The 19,435-nt window shown below is 37.6% G+C and overlaps 2 protein-coding genes across 11 annotated transcripts in view; one reads left to right on the top strand and one right to left on the bottom strand.

The window, feature by feature from the left end:
• Positions 1–17,508, top strand: part of CSPP1 (centrosome and spindle pole associated protein 1) — a 64,472-nt gene extending 46,964 nt beyond the window's left edge. For 6 of the 9 annotated variants that reach the window (XM_089517417.1, XM_089517416.1, XM_089517419.1 and 3 more), the window contains 10 exons: positions 3,468–3,572; positions 6,239–6,299; positions 6,444–6,570; positions 7,823–7,968; positions 10,011–10,145; positions 10,965–11,020; positions 11,758–11,815; positions 12,686–12,774; positions 13,760–13,910; positions 16,808–17,508. In XM_089517417.1, coding sequence (XP_089373543.1) covers positions 3,468–3,572; positions 6,239–6,299; positions 6,444–6,570; positions 7,823–7,968; positions 10,011–10,145; positions 10,965–11,020; positions 11,758–11,815; positions 12,686–12,774; positions 13,760–13,910; positions 16,808–17,034 — 1,155 coding nt within the window. In that variant the 3' untranslated portion in view covers positions 17,035–17,508. Of the gene's footprint in view, positions 1–3,467; positions 3,573–6,238; positions 6,300–6,443; positions 6,571–7,822; positions 7,969–10,010; positions 10,146–10,964; positions 11,021–11,757; positions 11,816–12,685; positions 12,775–13,759; positions 13,911–15,301; positions 15,375–16,807 lie in introns of all 9 variants that reach the window. The other 3 variants (XM_089517418.1, XM_089517423.1, XR_016280629.1) reach the window with 2 other exon arrangements.
• Positions 17,509–17,707: 199 nt separating this feature from the next.
• Positions 17,708–19,435, bottom strand: part of ARFGEF1 (ARF guanine nucleotide exchange factor 1) — a 93,951-nt gene continuing 92,223 nt past the window's right edge. For both annotated transcript variants that reach the window (XM_089517425.1, XM_089517424.1), the window contains exon 39: positions 17,708–19,310. In XM_089517425.1, coding sequence (XP_089373551.1) covers positions 19,146–19,310 — 165 coding nt within the window. In that variant the 3' untranslated portion in view covers positions 17,708–19,145. The remainder of the gene's footprint in view (positions 19,311–19,435) is intronic.

Below are 19,435 nucleotides of genomic sequence, written 5' to 3' on the forward strand. Positions count from 1 at the left end.
TGAAATTCAAGTTTCAATCATGTCAAGAAATCAGACACTTATCTGTAGATGGAATTTAAAGTCTCTCAAAAAGTGATTGATGGAATTTTAAAATGAATAGTAGTAATGAAGAGGAAATAAATTTTTAAAGGCAAAGTTAGTGGGGAAGACACCATTAAACAAGATCATAAGCAAAACGAAAGCCTGTTTTTTTTAAAGGTAACTTTAAGGTTTAAGTAGATTAAATTTTATTGCCTATTCTATATTGTAATCTGACAATTTAGTTTCTTAGCCAATTAATTCTACATCTCATCCAGAACAAACTAGTAACACACTGGTTTCTTTGCTTACTCTACTATAGTTTATGACTACAGGCCTTGATATTACAGGTGGCTTACATAGCTATCTTAAAAGCCTTATCCACATTTATTCTTGTGTAACAATCCTTTTTCACTTCTTGTTTGAATTTGGAAGGACAATCTCAGGGACCACAATGGCTTCTTCTGCCCTTGACCGTATAAATACCTCCTAAAAGTCTAGGCAGAGCAGTGTAAAGCAGCATCTGTTTCACAAGTTTTTAAAAAACTCGCCTTTAAAAACTGTTGTCCATGCTCTTCTATAATATTAAATGATTTTCCACACTTTAAAATTTACTGGAGAGGTGTGATTGGTCAAAGTTGTGAATACACATTTAGCTGTAAGTATGTGAACCAACACCTAAGATTTACAGCTACATTTTTTTCATGGGACATTCCAAAAGGATGAGTAAGAAGTCCCTCATCTTCATAGATTGCTTAGATAAAAGCTGAAATAATGTACATACTATGAATGTGGATATAACAAATTTAGATAGTGATGAATGTCTCATATTTCTCACATTTTACATTCAGCAGAGTAGCAAGAATAATTAGAAGGCATACAGTGTGTTCTTATAGCTACCTGTGGTTTAGGAGTATAGAGATCTGCTGTTGTTTTTTTTAAGCTGCTGCAAACTTAATAGAAGTGTGTGAGAATAAACGTGGAACTATGGATGGGAAGAGCTGTGGGTAGCACTTCTCCACTGTCAAAGGTTTGCTTTTACACAGATGGCAACTAGTATGTTGCTAGATTTTAATTTTTCTTATTTGAATTAAATAGTATTATGAAAAATAGCCAATTTTCTGTTAATATCAAAAATAGTTGAACATATATTAAAATATTCCAAATCAAAATATCCTTTTTTAGAAATTTAATTCAGAATATTTTAAACCAAAGTATTTGGTGAGTACAAAGCAAGATTTTGAAACACGATTACTTTCAATGCTTCTGTTATTGAGTGTGGAACTATGAGGAATAAGGGAAGAGAGGCAGGAGCACCCCTAACAGGCCTTGCTTTCCAGAGTGTTCTATAGTTCATCTGAGAAAGGCCTTCAGTATCCATAACTGGCTGGATAGGTTTGTTTCTATAAATGATTATTAAGGAAGGATAAATGGTAGTTTCATAATTATGTTTACCTAATCCATACAGAGTTCAATAAGATTATTTTAACTGAAGCAGTCTTAGTTATGACAGAAACATCTATCTAGTTATCACTTTTGATCATATGACAGTGTAATGTTTTTGTCTCAAGCTCAGTGTTTTATATTCTGGAATTTCAGTTCATAATGGAAGCATTCAAAAGCCCCATACAGAGGTTAATTTTGGTTCTGGTCATATGTTTGTGTGGACCCTATAGGAACAGAGCACAATCATAGTAGCAGATACTGTACAGCCAATGTCAACATTTAGTCTGAACACCAACATGGCTGCCTGTGAGATCAGTGCAACAAGAAAAAAACGTTTCACACACACGGTTCTACAGATGTACAGGGGAACTGAAGTACTGATTCTTTTAGAAACTATTTTTTCATTATATAGTGTGAAATAAGTTCATTCTGTCAAATATATATATATTAAAAGAAAAAAAGCAATACATCTATTAATGTTAAACAGAAATATAAATATATAAATATTAATGTTAAACAGAAATATAAATATATAAATATTAATGTTAAACAGAAATATAAAGTAAACTAAGAGGCTGTGCAGACCAGCAGTTTGGGCCACCTTGGGAGCGGAGTTGGGGCATTGTGTCCACACAACGCTGTGTACATATGAAACAGTGTTGATGGAGCAGCACCAGGTTGTGGCAATGTTGCTTTTGCGCCCTTTGCAGGGCGCAAAAAGGGAATGCTTTTTGTGGCTCCTTTTTGCGCCCTGCAAAGGCCAGATTGGGGCTGCACCGTGTGGTTGCCGCAGCCCTGATCTTGCTGTAGCATGGGGGGCTCCAGGCTGCCCCTTTGGGGCTGTGTGTGTAGCAGCTAAGTTAACAAAGAATTGATAGTCCAAGAAGAAAGCTGGGTTAATAAAATAGTAATTTTTGATATTATAAGTACAGTGGTGCCTCCCCATACGTGGGGGATCCGTTATGGACTCCCCCGAGTATGAGGAAAAACGTGTACTCTCAAACCCCATTTGTTTTAATGGGAGAGCTCTCCCTACGTGCGCCATTATGCCTCCTGCGGCTTAACCTTCCATGTAAGGTTAAAGCTGTGTATGGCGCACCCGTATATTGTGCGGGTGTGCTGTACAGATAGAGCCTGTGTAAATTTTGTACATTTTCTTTCACTTATATATCTTCTCGTGTCACTCTACAAACATAGTAGTATGTTTCTCTGTCATAACTGTTTCACTATACTAGCTACATTTTTGCTGAACCTCAAGGTTCTGACAGTACAATATGTACTTAGACCTGGTATGCTAACATTAAAAAAACCAGTCTAAGTACAGTGCGCCCTTGCTTTACGTGGGGGATGCGTTCTGGACTCCCCAGTGTAAAGCAAATTACACGTGTTCCCGAGGCCCATTTCAATGAATGGGGCTTGTACATGCGGTGGCGCACTATAGTTGGGATATTTATAAACAACTCTGCATAGCTCAGCCAATGGTGATTTTTTTTCCAAGTGAAGTTGGATCTCATGGCACTATTAACTGCACGATTTTACAAATTGTTCTCCTTTTTCATCTGATTTTAGGGTAAATTTACTTCAGTAAATGTATGAATTTATTTTAATTTTCTTAAATTTATCTAAATTTTCCTTTCCCCAAAAACAAGGCAGGTAATAATACAGTTTAAATAAAATACAAAATTATAGCCAAAACATAAAACAATTCAACTGAAACTCATAAATTAAAAACATAATTAAAAACAAGGCTATTTCCGCTCCAGATCTGTGCATTCTTTGCTTTATTTTACTGTCTTCCTCTCTTTGTAACTACACATTCTTAAAAGATTAACCCAAGCTGGCTTCGGAAGCAGCTAAAGAGAAACAAGGGAATTGTATATTCAAATAAATTATTTCAGGGGAACCTTTTGATTTTTTTAAAAGGCATTCCTTTGTGTTTAAATTCTTACTCAACTGCTGTTTTAAGGAGCAAATTTATATGTGCCCTCTCTCCTGCCTTTCAGATTTCTAGACAAGCTTCTCCTCTCATTCCGTCTCTTCAGAACAAGCCATTAGTAAAAGAAGAAAGGTCACTTTTGATGGAGAGTCGTACCTCTTATTACACACATGTATGTCTCATCATTACTGATACTTAATCTATGAATAGATATCTGGCACTGTATTTCTTGACCTAAACCAGCTTGTATTCTGTTATGGCTTAGGTTTTTTTTAAGAAGGAGAAAGCAATACATAAGATGATAACTAAATTCTTGTAAACTGTCTGATAACATTGTTGGTATTTTTCTGGTCTTCTCAATGTGCTTAACTTGCATTCCTATAACTGTTTTCTTGAGAAGAGATGTAAAATTTCCAGGATTTGAAGCCATGGAAAAAACATAAACGTTTGAAAACATTGAAAAGTACAGTATTAGTACTCCTTACAGAATGAAAGTTGCTTTGCAGAAAAAAGTTATTTTAGGAAAATAAAATGCATCATATATAGCTTATTTGGCATACAGTCATCATGTCTGATAAATTAAAAGTATTTATCATTTATTTTAATTTTAAGTATTGCTGGATTACCTCCCAGCCCACAAGGGCTACAAAGGCAATGAACAAATAAAAACCAATTAAAAGAATAGAAAGACAAAATATTAATAAATACATTACAATAATCTTTATAAACTCCTAAAAGCAGTCTAAAAATAATCCTAGCATCCAGTTTTGAAATAATATAAACAGCAATTTCAAACACTGAATGCTATGCACAACAATACTGTTTGGGCTATCCACCAGAAGCTTAAAAGAAATGGGGCCAGTCTAATGTCCTTGGGCAAGGAGTTCCACAGTTGAGGCGCTGCTACAGAGAAACCCTGTTACAAGTACCCACCAACTTAACTTCATGAGGTGTTAAGACATGAAACAGGGCCTCCACTGAAGATCTCAAATTTTAGGCAGGTTCATATGGGAGGAGGCAATCTTTCAGATATCTTGGCCCCAAGTCATTTAGGGCTTTGTAGGTCAACACCAGCATGTTAAATTGAGCTCAGAAGCAAATTGGAAGCCAGCACAGTTCTTGCAGTACAACACTATATTACAACACTATATCCTGTGTACTGCACCACTGTATAATTAGGACAAGGATTCCTTCCGATATTACATTTACAGACATCTATTCCTGAGAATAGAAACTGAAAGAATATGTCCAATGTGGAAGCAGTTAACAGCCACGTATTTGAGTAGTAAAGACTCTGAAAGGCTGTTTGCCCTGGATGGAGGCTGTGGCAACTGCACACCACAGCCTTTGGAAGGAGCAAAAGGAAGTGAAAAGTGGCTTCTTCTTGCTCCTTAGAAGGGGCGTCATAGGTGCAGTGGCGTGCCATGATGATGATCCTTCTGTGCTGTGCTGTTTGGGCACTGTGCCAGAGGTGCGTCATGGCGTGCACTGTGTAGACTGGCACGTGCTACAATGATGCCCTGCCAGTGGCGGTAGGGCTTTGAGTTTGCGGACACTCAGCCCTTGCCCCGCCCACAGACCAGAACTTTTCGCCAGTCTGTACAGGGCCTAAGTTTATAAATAAAACTGCCTTATTTTGAGCAGGGTCAAAATCTGATCGAAATTCTGGTATTTATCCTTTAACATGGAATAGTGCATCTAATTTTAGCCCTTGCTCTTCCCCACAAAAAATCCTTCCCTTTCCCCAAGATTAAGCCACAAGCATTAGTCCAAGGAAGGCTTGAGCCCTGACACATTTCTCTGTTAAAAAAAATAAAAATCAAGCACTTCACTTTTAGAAATATGCTACTACTTTGCACAAGTAAATAGGTTACATCTGTTCCTTGCCCTGGCCTCTGTTCAGCCTCTGATGTGTTTAGTAGTTTAATGGCAACTAGAAATTCAAGAGGCCCAGTTCTCCTCAACATTAGAGGACTGACAGTTATATTGCTGCTTTTCTGGAAGCTATTAGAAAGTGCAAGGTGGCTGGCCTAAGACATTTTGCTGCACAAGGTGGAACAGGAATGGCTTCTTCATCCCCAATTCCAGGTATATAGTATCCAAGGTTGGCCAAGATACAGTAATGTTAGTATCTGAGGCTTGACTTGGTTAAAGTACAGAATTGTGGATCTTTTTCTTTTTTTCAGACATTAGACTTTTTCATATAATGATGTTCTTTTGTGATTACACTGTATAGGTGGATGAAAGATTTGTAGAGTTAATATTGATTCCTCCCCCACTCACCCCCCCAAAAAAACCCCAAGTAAATTCTGCTTGGGATGTTTGTGAGAAAAGATTTTAATTGTGGCTTAATGAATTGAATCACATGTGGACATAGAATCATAGACTCATAGAGTTGGAAGAGACCACAGAGGCCAATCCAGTCCAACCCCCTGCCATGCAGAAATATAGAATGTATATATTTTCTTTAAAGAGTTGGCAACCCTCTCCATTATATAACAAACTCTTTCTGAAACCCCTTGGTTTCAAAAGCTGTTTGTTATATGGATTTGCTGCTCTTTTGCAGAAATCACATCTAACTCAACCTTGGGCATAGAGCACTTATTTTGTGTTTCTCAGGCCCTACCTACATATGATATAATTGAATTCTTTTTTAAATTTTGCCAGTGGCAGATCCCATCTCCCCCCCATACTAATTCCCATGCCCAGTGTGGGCCAGAGGGAAGAATTCATTTCTTCCCTTCCATGATGTGAAAGTAAGTCTGAGGAACTTACAGTTTTCCCCTTTTTATTGTTGTGATTATATTTGGGCAACTAAATGTTTTAATGTTTTACTAGGATGTTCCAAGAGTTCAGTCTCCTCCAGTCCCAGCTAGAAGAAATCAGCTGCGTGCCTACGGTAAGCAATATTTATGGCCTGATGTCATACCTAACTTCTTCAGCTATGTTCCTGATGACCGGGAATATACTGCCCTCTTGATAGTTCTCAAGGGAAAGCAAATCCTGGTATTGTGTATCAAATTCTTTTTATACTGAATTGCAGAAGAAAGAAAGAATGTAATAAATGAGCTGTCAGAGATGAGGAAACAACTCCGCAGTGAAGAGCGGCGGCTGCAGGAACAATTATTAAAAGTGCATAGTGATGATGATGATGACCTGTCAGCAAAAGGGTAAGAATTTATGATGAAAGCTCTCGCTAAAGTATATAATTTCTGTAAAGCAACTAATAAGCGGTTGAACAATACTCCAAATATTCCAAGGGAATTACAAACACATGAAATAAAATACTGAGTGTTAGGAAATGACATGTATGTAACCACAAGATAGAGCTGTAGCGGAACCTATTACAGTTCCAGGGGCAGTTGACAGTTGACACTTGCATTATGAAATGTTGATGCTGTCAGTCCTTCTGAGAGAGAGTGTCAGTTATGACAGTTGGTGTTAAGAGTAACTGCCTCTCTGTTTTTGTTGTTATGGTTGTTTGGTTGGCAAAGTAACTTAATTATTAAAGCCCTCGTGTAGAGTGAAGGCTTGAAGTGCTCTTGTCGTTATTTCTCAAGCCGGGAGCTTAAGGCCATTTGCAATGGTGAAGGAGTATTTTCCTTCTTGGCCTGAATACCTTTGCAGACATCTCTTCAGATTCCTTCTCCCCGGTGTCCTATTGATGTGGTTCAACTCTGTAGGTGGTCATGGTGGACACAGCGCATCTTTCCACGCCTTAACATTGAGGGACTTAACAAGGAGCTTTTGCTGAGTTGCATTTTGTCATGGTATGTTTACAGACCTTCTGTATAGCCAGGAATTGTGATCCTACAGTTATTGAAATACAAGGAGAGGATTCCTAAGTGAAAATTAGCAAAAAGTTCTATCTCATATTCTTTCCTGATACAAGAGTTAGGACAGAGCTGATGACTGAGGCTGTGAGATTGCTCCATAGGTTTTGAGGTACTCATGACTAAAAAGGGATGCAGTACTCTTTCATCTTCTTACAGTTCCCAAGGCTAAGTGCAAAAGAGTGCATGGGATCTTAAGAGCACTAGATCTGATGTTGTTGTTGTTATTAACTACCCTTGAGTTGAGTTCGACTCATGGTGATCCTGTGGATGAGACATCTCCAAGACTTCCTATCTTCCACCACCTCCTCAGCCCAAAGTACTGTTACAGCTACTTTGCTTGTCTGTGTTCTGTGATATTATCTGAAATGTTATTAACTAGTGAACTTACTGAATTTGACTTCTACATTTATTTTATAGTTTGCTTCATAATAGTCACAGAAGATGGGAAATGATTTCAGCATTAAAATGAAAGAAATCAAGGCTGAATCAAATGGCTTGCTAGCTCTTTCAATTTCCCTTTTGTTTATAAATGAACATACATATTTATAAAGCTCAGGTGTATTTTTAAGTATATGGTCATTTTTAGCAGGAGAAAAGATAAAGGTTACTTGGATGTATTTGAGATGGCCAGACTTCGCATGCAAGCTCCAGTTAGGCGACCATCATCAAAGGAGGTTGCTGATCCTATCAATGTACAAAATATCCGTGAATTTAATGAACTTAAATACAAAGGTTAGTTGATTATTTTTTTTTTACCAATGAAGAGATGCAAAAGAACCCTCAATCACTTCCTTAGTTTTAAGGGGAGAGATTTTAACAAGAGAAAGATACATTGACTACAGTATAATATGTTAGTCAGTCCTTCATTGTGGCTTTTGTATTCTGCAACATGCTCTGATCTTATATAGTACAGAAAAGTAGTATAGTATAGTATAATATAATATAATAAATATAATATAATATAATATAGTACAGTGCATGTGTGTGCACTAGAGAAACTAGAGGATTTTTTTTATGAATTAGAGTCCTGTTTTTGTTTACTTTTAAAACAGGTTTCCATAGTTTCAGCCCTTGCTTATGTTTCTTCAAGTAGAATGTATGCTGTTCTGTTTCTTGTTGCAGACAAGTGTGGCTCCTACATACTGAACATCTTTCTGGTTCTTTCAGAATAAGAGTTTATTGACATTATCAGAGTAGTTAATGAAGAAAATAATAAGGATTATCTGAAACCCTCTCCCAATATTATTATATAATAATTTATTTTAGGTCACAAAAATGGAACCAGTAATAAAATGTGTCATTTAGAGTGTTCTTCTCAAGATTCCAAGCAGCTAGCCATGCCCTCTTTTAGAGTATTATCTTTCACTTCCTTCCAAATGCATCTGCAACCACTGAGCATACTCTGTCTTAATTCTGATCTTTTGGGGCTCCTCTCACTCTCCCAGAGAAGTGAAGTGCTTTTGACTGGTGCTTCTGACGACACAAGAATAGACACTTTGAAAACTAAAATTGCTAGCGGTATATACAAGTGAAACAAAATGTTGCACTGCAGAATGTTTTCTATTTTTCCCCATGAATACCCAGTTGGAGTTCCAAATTGACTGCTCAGTCCTCACTGGGCTATTAATCCTTCCACATTAGAGGGTTTTTTTTTTTAAATACCTTTATGTACTTTTGAAAATTTCAGGGTTCTTTTGTGTCTCCTTGTTCAAATTGGATTATATAATAAACTGGGTGCCCAAAGGTAAGGAAGTGGGAGAAATCCAGTAATGTATACTTCATGTTTGTGACAGTAAATTGTAGCTATTTAGATCTGTTGAAGGGGCTGAAGTTTCTTTAATGTGTTTGGTAGTTTATTCACTTTTTATACCAGATATGCACAATATAAAGAGGAAGAGTGAACACACTGAATATAGTAAAATGGAAAATGGAGAGAAAAAAAGAATTTACTTCTTATATGATTGTATCAAATATAAATAGCCATAATTTGAAAAGGCTACAATTAGTATTTGTGTGCCAATTCTTAAAAATAATTACTTCTCTCATTCTGAAAAGTATTTAGAAACTTGCTGTTTCATTATACAGTTGGCCTTCAATATCCACAGATTCAACTGTTCATGGCTTGATTTTGCCATTTTATATAAAGAACACCATTTTACTATGCCATTGTATTTAATGGGACTTGAGCATCCATTGATTTTGGAATCCATGGGAATCTTGGAACCAAACCCCAGCAGATACCAAGGGCCCAGTGTACATTTAAATTTAAACTAAATTCCATCAGAATGTGTACAGTATTTGAAAATTTGTAGAACATATTGGGTTATAATTTAGGTCTCAATTCAGCATCCTGCTGGTGTTGGTGTTTCCTTTCTTTCCCTCTTTGCGGCAGATCCCACTGCCAAAAACTGATTCTGAAGTTTTTTCTCAGCACTCTGGAATAGATTTTTCTTATGCATGAAATATACAGTGAGAAGGGGAGAATTCTCCCACTTCCGCAGACAAGAGTTCCATCAACAAATGTGCCCTTTTGGATTTTTTTTTTTTGCATGTATGCAAATCCTCTTAGATGGTCAGTACACAAAATCACTGTGCAAAGTGCTCATGTGTGTATCATACACAATATCCTAGGATTTTCCAGTTTAGAGTAAAACATCTAAGTAAAAACATATTGAAATGAATCTAACACAAATTCTGACCGCTGTTATCCATATGTGTCTAAAATTTTGAAAAAAATGTTGTGAGACTTCTGACTGCCTTAATTTCTGTAACAGATTCAGACACTCGAACAGAAACTAGATACATGTACCCTGACCCACCCACTAATGACGATGCTCTGGACATTCAGCAGCAGGCATTGCTAAGAGAGCAGAAAAAGAAACTGAAAAAATTAAGGAGAAATGCAGAAGGTAAGCCATGACTTTTAAACTGGATATTCAGTGGATTTTGTTTTTAAAGAGGTTAAGTGGCATTTCAGAGAGGATATGACATCAAGCCATTGTTTCTTTACTTGAGATAGAGGATCTCCTTTCGGTTTCTTGTTTCATTAACATGGCAAATGCTTTTAGAGAGTTGGTTTTTCTTTTGGGAAATGGCATGGAAGAAAAGTTAAGTCAGCCTTCCTGTCACTGCAGCCCCAAGCTGAACTGGATCCCTCTACTTTTAACAAACATCTAAAGAGACATATGGCTCAGAGAAAGAGGACGGGAAGATGCCCCTATAACTGAATCTTCTATTTATTTTTATTTTTATAAATTGGTGAACAAATATTTAATACAGTTCAGCATTCAGCGATCATCTCTTCTTCAATCTTTGATCCTCCCAATTTTAAAACCGATGTTTATTTAACTATGAATGCAGCTAGTGCTGTGAACCTAAGTGTTTCTTTAATAAAAATAAGTGCTATTGTTGTTGTGTTCCTTTAAATCATTTCCTGTTTATGGTGACGCTCAGGTGAATATATCATGGGTTTTCTTGGCAAGATTTCTTTAGTGGTGTTTTTGCCATTGCCTTCTTCTGAGGCTTTGAGGTTGTGACTTGTCTAATGTCACTCAGAAGGTTTCTGTGGCCCAGCAGGATTTGAATTGTGGGCTCCAGAGTCCTAGTCCCAACACCTGAAGGCTCTTGTTTAATAAGGGTTGGTTTTTTTTTTTTTTTTTTTTTGCTTTTTACAGTTACTGTTCTTTGTTCTTATCATTTGTTTTCCATTTCTTTACTTGTTTTAATAGCTGTCCTAGATTTTGATGATCTTGAGTCTAGCTATAAATCAAGACGCAGGGGAATGGTAAGCAGAAATATAATTTATTTCTTCATTTTCATTCCAAAATTGAAAATGCTGCCTTTAAAAATGCATTAATGTGTATATCTGTTCTCTCTTCCTTCAAATCTATCCTCAGAATGTTATTCTGAAAAGACTGTAGGTCCCCCTTTTCTTTTTTTACTTATCTGTACCTTAAGAAAGAGGTGGGCAAGCTTGTGGTTTCCCAGGATTGCCCACTGATTTCTACCCCTGAGAGGATGTGTGGCAATTTTGCCCTGTTGCTAGATTGCTGTGTCATACATTGGGCCCAGGAGAGGTCGTTGAATGATGGAACGACAGCTAAGGTTATGCTTCCAGGCAGCAAAGGGATGTCAGGTTTTCTGTCATACTCTTGAATGTTCCTTATACTGAGAGAGGGTGATATTTGTAGTGCAAATCAAAGCATGTGTATGCTGGCGATCTACTACTCTCTCTCTCTGTAATGTCTAATATATCGTGACAAATGCATGATATACATGGAAAGAATGGCAGCTATTTACACTGGTATTCTAACTTACCCTTAGTGTCTACATTACACCATTCTAATATTGCTATTACTGGAAAAATTGAAGAATTTTCTTCAGCTTTTTAAAAAATCAAAACTAATTTTGTAACAGGTTTTGCAACTTTTACAGCTTGTGTTCATTTAACTAGTATTTCCCCACCCAATCCAGAAGTAGATTTTCAAGTGAAGAACGTAGTCTGTTGCTTTTCTCTGGTAGGTTATGGATGATGAATTTATGAAAAACTCACTCTTGGAATCTGAGAGTGCTTTTATTGGTGAGTATATCCTCTTCCAGAACACAGCCTCATAGCCCGAAAAACCCACAAAAAACTATGAAAGTGGCCGTGAAAGCCTTTGACTTCACAGTATATCCTTCGATGGCAATTGTTCAATGCACTACTCATTCTGTAACATGTCACTGTTGCCAATCCTAAAATGCATTCCCCCCAAAGTTTTATGTGACACCTGATCCAATAATAATAATAATAATAATAATAATAGGTTTTATTTATATACCGCCCAATCACTGGGAATCCGAGCGGTTTACAATAGAGGGGATAACAGACAGTTCCCTGCCCACAGGCTTACAATCTAAAAGACACGACACAAAAGGAGAAGGGAATGGTGAGGGGGGAGGGAATCAGGTCCAGCATTCTTCTCTCCCTCTGAGGCCTGGACCAAGGCAGATGGACCGGAGGGAGGGCTCTTCTTCTTCAGGCTAGCCCCTGATGGTACTGGGCCAGCCTTCTCTCTCCCTCAGAGGCTGAAAGATGACAGTTAGGGAGGGAGGAGCCTCTTTCTTCAGGCTAGCCCCTGATGGTACTGGGCCAGCCTTCTCTCTCCCCCAGAGGCCGAAAGATAATGTGTGTTGTTCAAAAGATATGTGTTTTCATGTATTTCTGAAAAGCTTGTGACAGAGAAAATCAAGATACCTGTCATAGTTTAGATATATTGATCTGGTTCTAGAGCTAAAAAAAAAAAAAAAAAAAAAAAAAAAAAAAAAAATTCATGGCACAGGATTGAACATTACCTATTTTTAATACCCCCTGCACCTCAATTATCTGAGTAGTTTAAACCTGTTTTCCTAAAGTCTTCATTTAAAATCCAGGCATGTGCTAACCTGGTTAATCTTCACCTTTTTTTAGCTACTGATGGTGAGGCCTTTTCTCCTTTAGAAGTACACACAACTCCACCACCTCTTTCTGCAAGAGAAAGAAGGCGAGAGAAGAAGAAGGTATTAGCTGAACTTAAGTTTCATGGAAATCAGTGGTACTTTAAGTTGTGACTGTTCCATTCATTTTTTTCAAGTGGCATACCTTCTCATTGGTTGCAGAGTGATAGGTATGGAGTCAGGTGCTGAGCTGTCTCCAACTCTGAAAAATACTGTACTACACCAAATGAATAGCCTTTCATTCAACCCTGTAATCAAGGTGGATAAATGTGGATGTTTTAGTCCCAATCAAACTGACAAGGTAGTCTGTTCTTTTGTGGTCCCTTACCAAGCCCTCACTATCTGGAAAATGGGACTGAGCAGATTGTGACCTTTGAAATATTGTGGAACTGCAGCTCCCATCGTCCCTCACCATAGCAGTGTTAGGGCCAATGTGACTGTGTTGTGCAAGAAAAACCTGGAGGACCACAGTTTGGCCACTGTTACTTTTAAAACATTCTTAGCTTGAGGATTTGAAAGAGCCCTGGTGGTGCAGTGGTTAAATGCCTGTACTGTAGCCACTCACTCACAAACCATAAGGTTGCAACTTAAATACCAGCAAAAGGGCTCAAGCTCAACACAGGCTTGCATCCTTCCTAGGTTGCTAAAATGAGTACCCAGCTTGTTGGGGGCAGTTAGCTTACACATTGTAAACCACTTAGGGGATGCTTAAATGCACTGATAAGCAGTATAGAAATGTACTTGCTATTGCTATTGTTACTTTTTAAAAAGTCAAACCCTACATCATGCAGTTTAATAGGGCCTACTGCTTAATACAGCCCAAGTGTGGTGGATAGCAGAGAAACAAATTTGTATATGAGATGTTCATGAAGTAGATTTCTCTCTAGTGTATGTCCATGTGCATAGTTCTTCACACTGCATATTTCAGTATGTTATTTATTAAGGCTGTACAGATTTATTTAGTGTAGATTTACTTTAATATTTTCTCAGCAGATAGACAGGCAGATATCATAACCATTCAAGTTCTCATGATTCATTAAATCTTTAGGATGATGCTCCATTTAAGGTGACTCCACCACCACAATCTGATAACAGCTCTCTGCGCTCAAACTCTAGCCTCAATATAGAACAGCTAAAAGCCAGAAATGAAGAACGGCTGCAAAGATTAAATGAGCTACAGAAGGCGGCCAGCCATATAGGTACTTTTCCTTTGCTGAATGTTAAATGGATGCCGATGAGAAAATGAGGTGTTCAACACACATAGTATGTGATGGTCTACAGAAGGTGAAAGAATACATTTCATAAGATGGAAATTAGCCAGCATTGCTTAAGTGGTAGAACTTGTATTAATTGCTTGGTGTGGTTCTGTTGTGTAACAAAAGTGTCTTCTAGAATCATAATTTTGAGGTGATTGAAGATATACTGCTGCTCCCTAGTGAGAATTGAGCTCACTTCAACTGCAGACTTATGTCCATGGAGCAGACTAAGGCTGCTGCGACACCACAGAATTAAAGCAGTTTGACACTGCCTTGCCATGGCTCCATCCTTTGGAATCCTATGATTTGTTGTTTGTTGTGACACCAGAGCTCTCTCGTAGAGAAGGTTAAATATCTCACAAAACTACAAATCCCAGAATTCCATAGTATTGGGTCATGAGAATTAAAGTGCTGTCAAACTTGCATTAACTCTGCAGTGTAGATGCAGCCTAAATGCTCTTTTAACCATGATATTAATAGACCAGGGAAAAGTCAAAGAAGCACAGTAAGGATTTACATAACCATTTGTGGTCTTCTCTTTAGTGCCACCTTGACTTTACAGTGGCCACCAACTGTTCTCACACCACAAAAAGCTCCATGGGTCCTCATTCTTTCAGGTTTGCCTTTGTAATATGTATGCTGCAGGTGGGATACATCATGATTAGATTCAGTGATGGAAATGGACTTGTAGGCCATCCAGCCCAGCCCTGGGTTTGATGCAGGCAATTCAGAAATGGATCCACAAGTGACAGTTGCTCACCCTCTGCTCAACCTCTTTGCAAGGGAATCCACACTATCCCAGTAGAGGTCAAACTGCTTTTAATGGCTATGAATTTTTTCAAGTTGTTCATCTGAAATCCTCCTTCTGTAATTTAAATCACTACGTCTGTCTAATCATGCCTCCTGGGTAATAGAAACCAAGGATTTGCTCCCTATTTGACAGCTGTTCAGATGTTTGAAAAGTACAATCTTGCTTCACCCCAGTCTTCCTCCAACTAAACATATTCAATTCCCTCATCAATTTCTAGTAGATCTTCTTTTTGACGCTTTAAATTTTAACTTAATATTCTTAAAGTATGGTATCCAAAATGAAATGCAGCACTCTCAGCAAGGTTGACATGTGGCCGGATTGTTTGCATTTAACATCACCTCAGCCATCATTGTTGCTGGTTGTGCTTTAGCTTGCAACTGACTGCAATCTTGTGCTGTGTCATTTGCAGATTAGGTAATGGTTTGATAAGAATTTCCTATAACAATAAGTGTGAGGGGTGTTGCCACACAGAAAAAGTGCATTTATTGACCCTCCCCCAATATCCTATATTTTTTCTTGATAGGTTAGCATTTTGCAACACCAAAGTCTGGACTCATTTTTGACATTTTCTTTATAGAAAGGAAGTGATGGTCAGGGTGAGTAACTGACCATATTTGGTTTCTTCTGTCTTTCAGATAGATAGATAGATAGATAGATAGATAGATAGATAGATATTTGAAGTTAAGTATAGAAATAGTTTTTACTTATGGATAACTTCTGGGTGTGCTAAGGCCTGTTGGCAGGGAGCTGCTTTCCCTCTATATACTGTTATCTACCTACCCTAATTTATAGCTTCTGCAAAAAACCTACTTCTGCCTATATACAGCCCCAGTGTCTTGTCCCATGTGCAAGTCTCTGCATGGTTAGATTCTATTCACCACCAAGTAGGATATGCCTAAGTAACTGTCTTGTATCTCATATTGGAGAAAAGTGATATACACAATTAATGTATGGATATCCATCTGTAGAGTGGAGTACTCCTAGCCATCTGTGATTCTCTGGACAGAATATAGCTCTTTTGAAATTTAAGCCATGATAAAGTGACACTGCCAATTTCTGCAGCTGCAGTTACAAGATTAATTTAGAAACAACGGAGTTTGTTCCTGCGGTGCACCCAGCACGCCATGGGCCACGGGCATGCACCCCATTGTTTCTTCCAGGGCGCAGCCGCATATAGTGTGCACGGGTATGACGCAGGTGCACTGTAATCTGTTATAAAAGTTTGGTCTATCTTGATCAACATTTTTGAGATGAATTAGTGGGTGTGGAAAGCAATACATTTCTCTGGAAGGTACAGAGAAGTAATCCATACAGTGGGCTATCCCTTGAATTACCCAGAATCTGAAGCAGGATTCACATCCAAGATGTTTGCTGATGACACCTTGCTGCCCTTTCTTAACTGTTTTTGCCCAGAGCAGTAATTTTCCTTTGCTTGTTTTTCAACATTCACTAATATAACCCACATCTTTGTGCACTGCTCCTCTGCACATCTAAGAATTATTCACGGTGAGCACCAACCTCTCATTTTTTGTGTGGGGTCAGAGTAGATTACAAAGACCAGGATGTTTGGGGCGAGTTTCATGTTGACTGGCATGCTTATCAAACTCTGTATTCGAGTTTTAGATAAAAGTGAGCCAACTCCTCATTTAACTTCAACAGCTGTATGGCTTTATTTGAAAACATCCAGTGAAAGTCTCTCTTGACATTCCCTATACGTTATAACGCTAAACATATGTTATAAATGAGGGAAAGGCAGGAGATGTTGCAGCATGGAATGCGATGACCTTTTTATAATTTTATTAGGACATTTTATGCTTTAGTGTGCCTCAATGCTGCCCTCCAGATCTGGAAGCATGGGGGACCCTTGATCAGCAAAGATTGGAACGTTCCTCCCTCTGCCCCCACATCTATGATAGAACAGTTCTTTGATTGTGGAAACTTTTGAGTAACCTGTGGTGTCAATAAAATATGCCAGCACACAAGCTTTGAAGTGCAGAGCAGGAACTAAACTTAGTTTCTCTTTTTTAAGCTGATGACATTTCACTGGGAAATGCTGATGATATCCTGAAGGAGTTGCCATCCAAAGATGTCAGACGATCCAACTCTGTTGACACTGTGGCAACTGAACCATGGCTGAGACCTGGGACATCGGAAACCCTGAAAAGATTTATGTCTGAGCAATCAAGTCAAGCTAAACTTTCTTCTGAGAAGAATGTACCCTTCAATTGGCAGGGGCTGTCAACTGCCCATGGCTGAATAAATTTGTAGTGAAGCCAGTTGTGCCTTTCAAAAGAATGTTTCCCCACTACTGCACTTTGATACACACAAACACAGAGGTTGCTTGTGACAAACATTTCATTCTTCTGAAAAAGTTGTATGTTTACTGATTAAGATTTAAACTTGTACCATATAAATGCTGAAAAATGGCACTGGAGCAACCTTTTCCAGTTTACTTTTCTGATCCCTTTCTGAGAAATTACCCAATTTCAGGTACTACTACTATGATAGTCATAATAGGTATGGTGGCTTGGAGTCCTCAGACACATAATAGATACTAAGGAAACAACATAGGGATCAATGTTTAATCTACACTTTATGTCCAGTCATTTGTTCTGAACTGTCAAACTACTGTCCCTCTTAGTGTGTTTTTTTAAATATAAGTGCTATGAAATGTATTTATGCTAATGATTTTAAGATCATAAAATAAATTTTATTTTATTACAGATTGAATGCAGTTTTTTGTGATAAATATATTTTGAACATGAATGCATCAGGTCTTATAGTTAAAAGAGAACCTTCAGACATACTTCACTCATGGTGTTAAAAAAAGAATGCTTTTTCGTTTCAGATGTCAAAAAAAAAAAAGAATACTAGTTTCAGTCCATTTACATTGGGCTTTACATTTTGTATTATTGGCCACTTACCTTTTTTTTTTGGGGAGGGGGGAGTCAGTAGAAATATTGAAATGAAATTAATGCCCTTTGCTTTTGGCACAGGTGCAGTACCTCACCAGCATGAAGCCCTTCTGTTTCTGGCTCTGCAGCTCCAAATACTGTAATATGTGAGCGATAGGTAACAAAGGCAGCCTTTGCTTACAACTCTTTGATATGTTCAAATAACTGTTTTCCTCTATGAGCCTATCCAGATTCTAAGATTAACAATCAAACAAATAGTTTTACATTGTATTGGTTTTAATCGCACCAATGAAAGAATTCAAAAACTTTATTGACCTATAACCTGATTAGAATATGCCAGATGAGAACCAATATTGTACAGAAAGTTGTACAGAATTTACATAGAAAACTTTACAGAGCTGTACCATATACATTTTTCCATCTGAAAAATTTTTCTACATCCACTGTAAGACAGAATGCTTGACAATCTTTTCTTCAACCATCAGAGCACAATTCACAGTATGAATACATTTCCAATAAATTTAAAACCATCCCCAAACCATGCCAGATTTGTTACTTGAATATATTTAACATTAAATTCTGTACATAGAGAGAAATCTACATCAAACAACCAAAAAAAAAAAAAAAAAAAAAAGGGGGGGGGAGTGACAGCAGACAAAACCTAGACTTGTTTGCAGTGATTCAAGTTCCAGTCCTGAAGGATCATTGCAATGGCTTATTATATTTAAAAGCCCTATCACAAGTATATTACAAACAGTTAAGTGAGTTGTGATATTTCAGCCTCTCCTTTTGACCAAAGTCAGTAAGACTTAAGTTTTAGGATACAGAGCAAAATAGTCACAACTTGGTAAACAAACAAATGGGTCTCTAGGAAATAATATGGAAAAAAAGACTATGCAGGAAGAACTGTATAATGTTTATATTACAGACCTGCATCTTTGTACATTTTTTCACAGAAGGATTACCTAGATCTCAGACAGCCTGAGTGTGCAAAAACAAAACAAAAATCATCTCCAGAATAAGAATTCCACATAGTTAGATCTCTTACCATGAGCAGTATTTCTTTTACTACAAACATTTTTTTCAAGATACAACTCTCCTGAGTTGTATTTCTGTAGAAGTTCAATTTTTTTGTTAGTTCTTTGGGTACATTTTAAGTTCACTCCCATCGTAAACATCTTTAGATATATTGATATATATCTCTGTCTAAGAAAGTAAGAGGCTATCACAGTCCAGGCTGGCAATAAGACTGTGTTAAAACTGGCCCTATGCTCAACACAAGCCAGGAAAAGAAGGAGAGAGGAATCCACTGGAGAACTACAGTGTTGCAAGCCTAAATTACAGTTTTAACCTGTACTGTGAACCCGTAGATGCACATTGCCATACAAAGAAACCCCTTTTATGGACACTCAGTGCAGGTTTACTTGGTCCTTTGATTCTTCAACTATGCTTCTACTGCTTGGCTGTTCCCACCTCTTGTTCTGGTGTCTGGGATATTTGAAAAACTACTCCAATCCGTAGAAAAAACCTTCGCAGAACAGCTCGGAGCTCAGGAATCAGATCAAATTGCATTATTTCACACAAGAGAGGATAGTAGAATGATGCATGAGCTTTAAACTGTTGGGGAGGAAGAGAATTCTATTACGCATCCATTTTTTCCAATATAAAAACATAATTAAAACTAACAAGTTAACTATATACCATGTATACATACTGTAATAACTATGTAATAAATTGTAGAA

Source organism: Sceloporus occidentalis, unplaced genomic scaffold (assembly GCF_023333645.1).
Source record: "Sceloporus occidentalis isolate IW3139 unplaced genomic scaffold, rSceOcc1.0.p SCAF_3, whole genome shotgun sequence".
Lineage (NCBI taxonomy): Eukaryota > Metazoa > Chordata > Lepidosauria > Squamata > Phrynosomatidae > Sceloporus > Sceloporus occidentalis.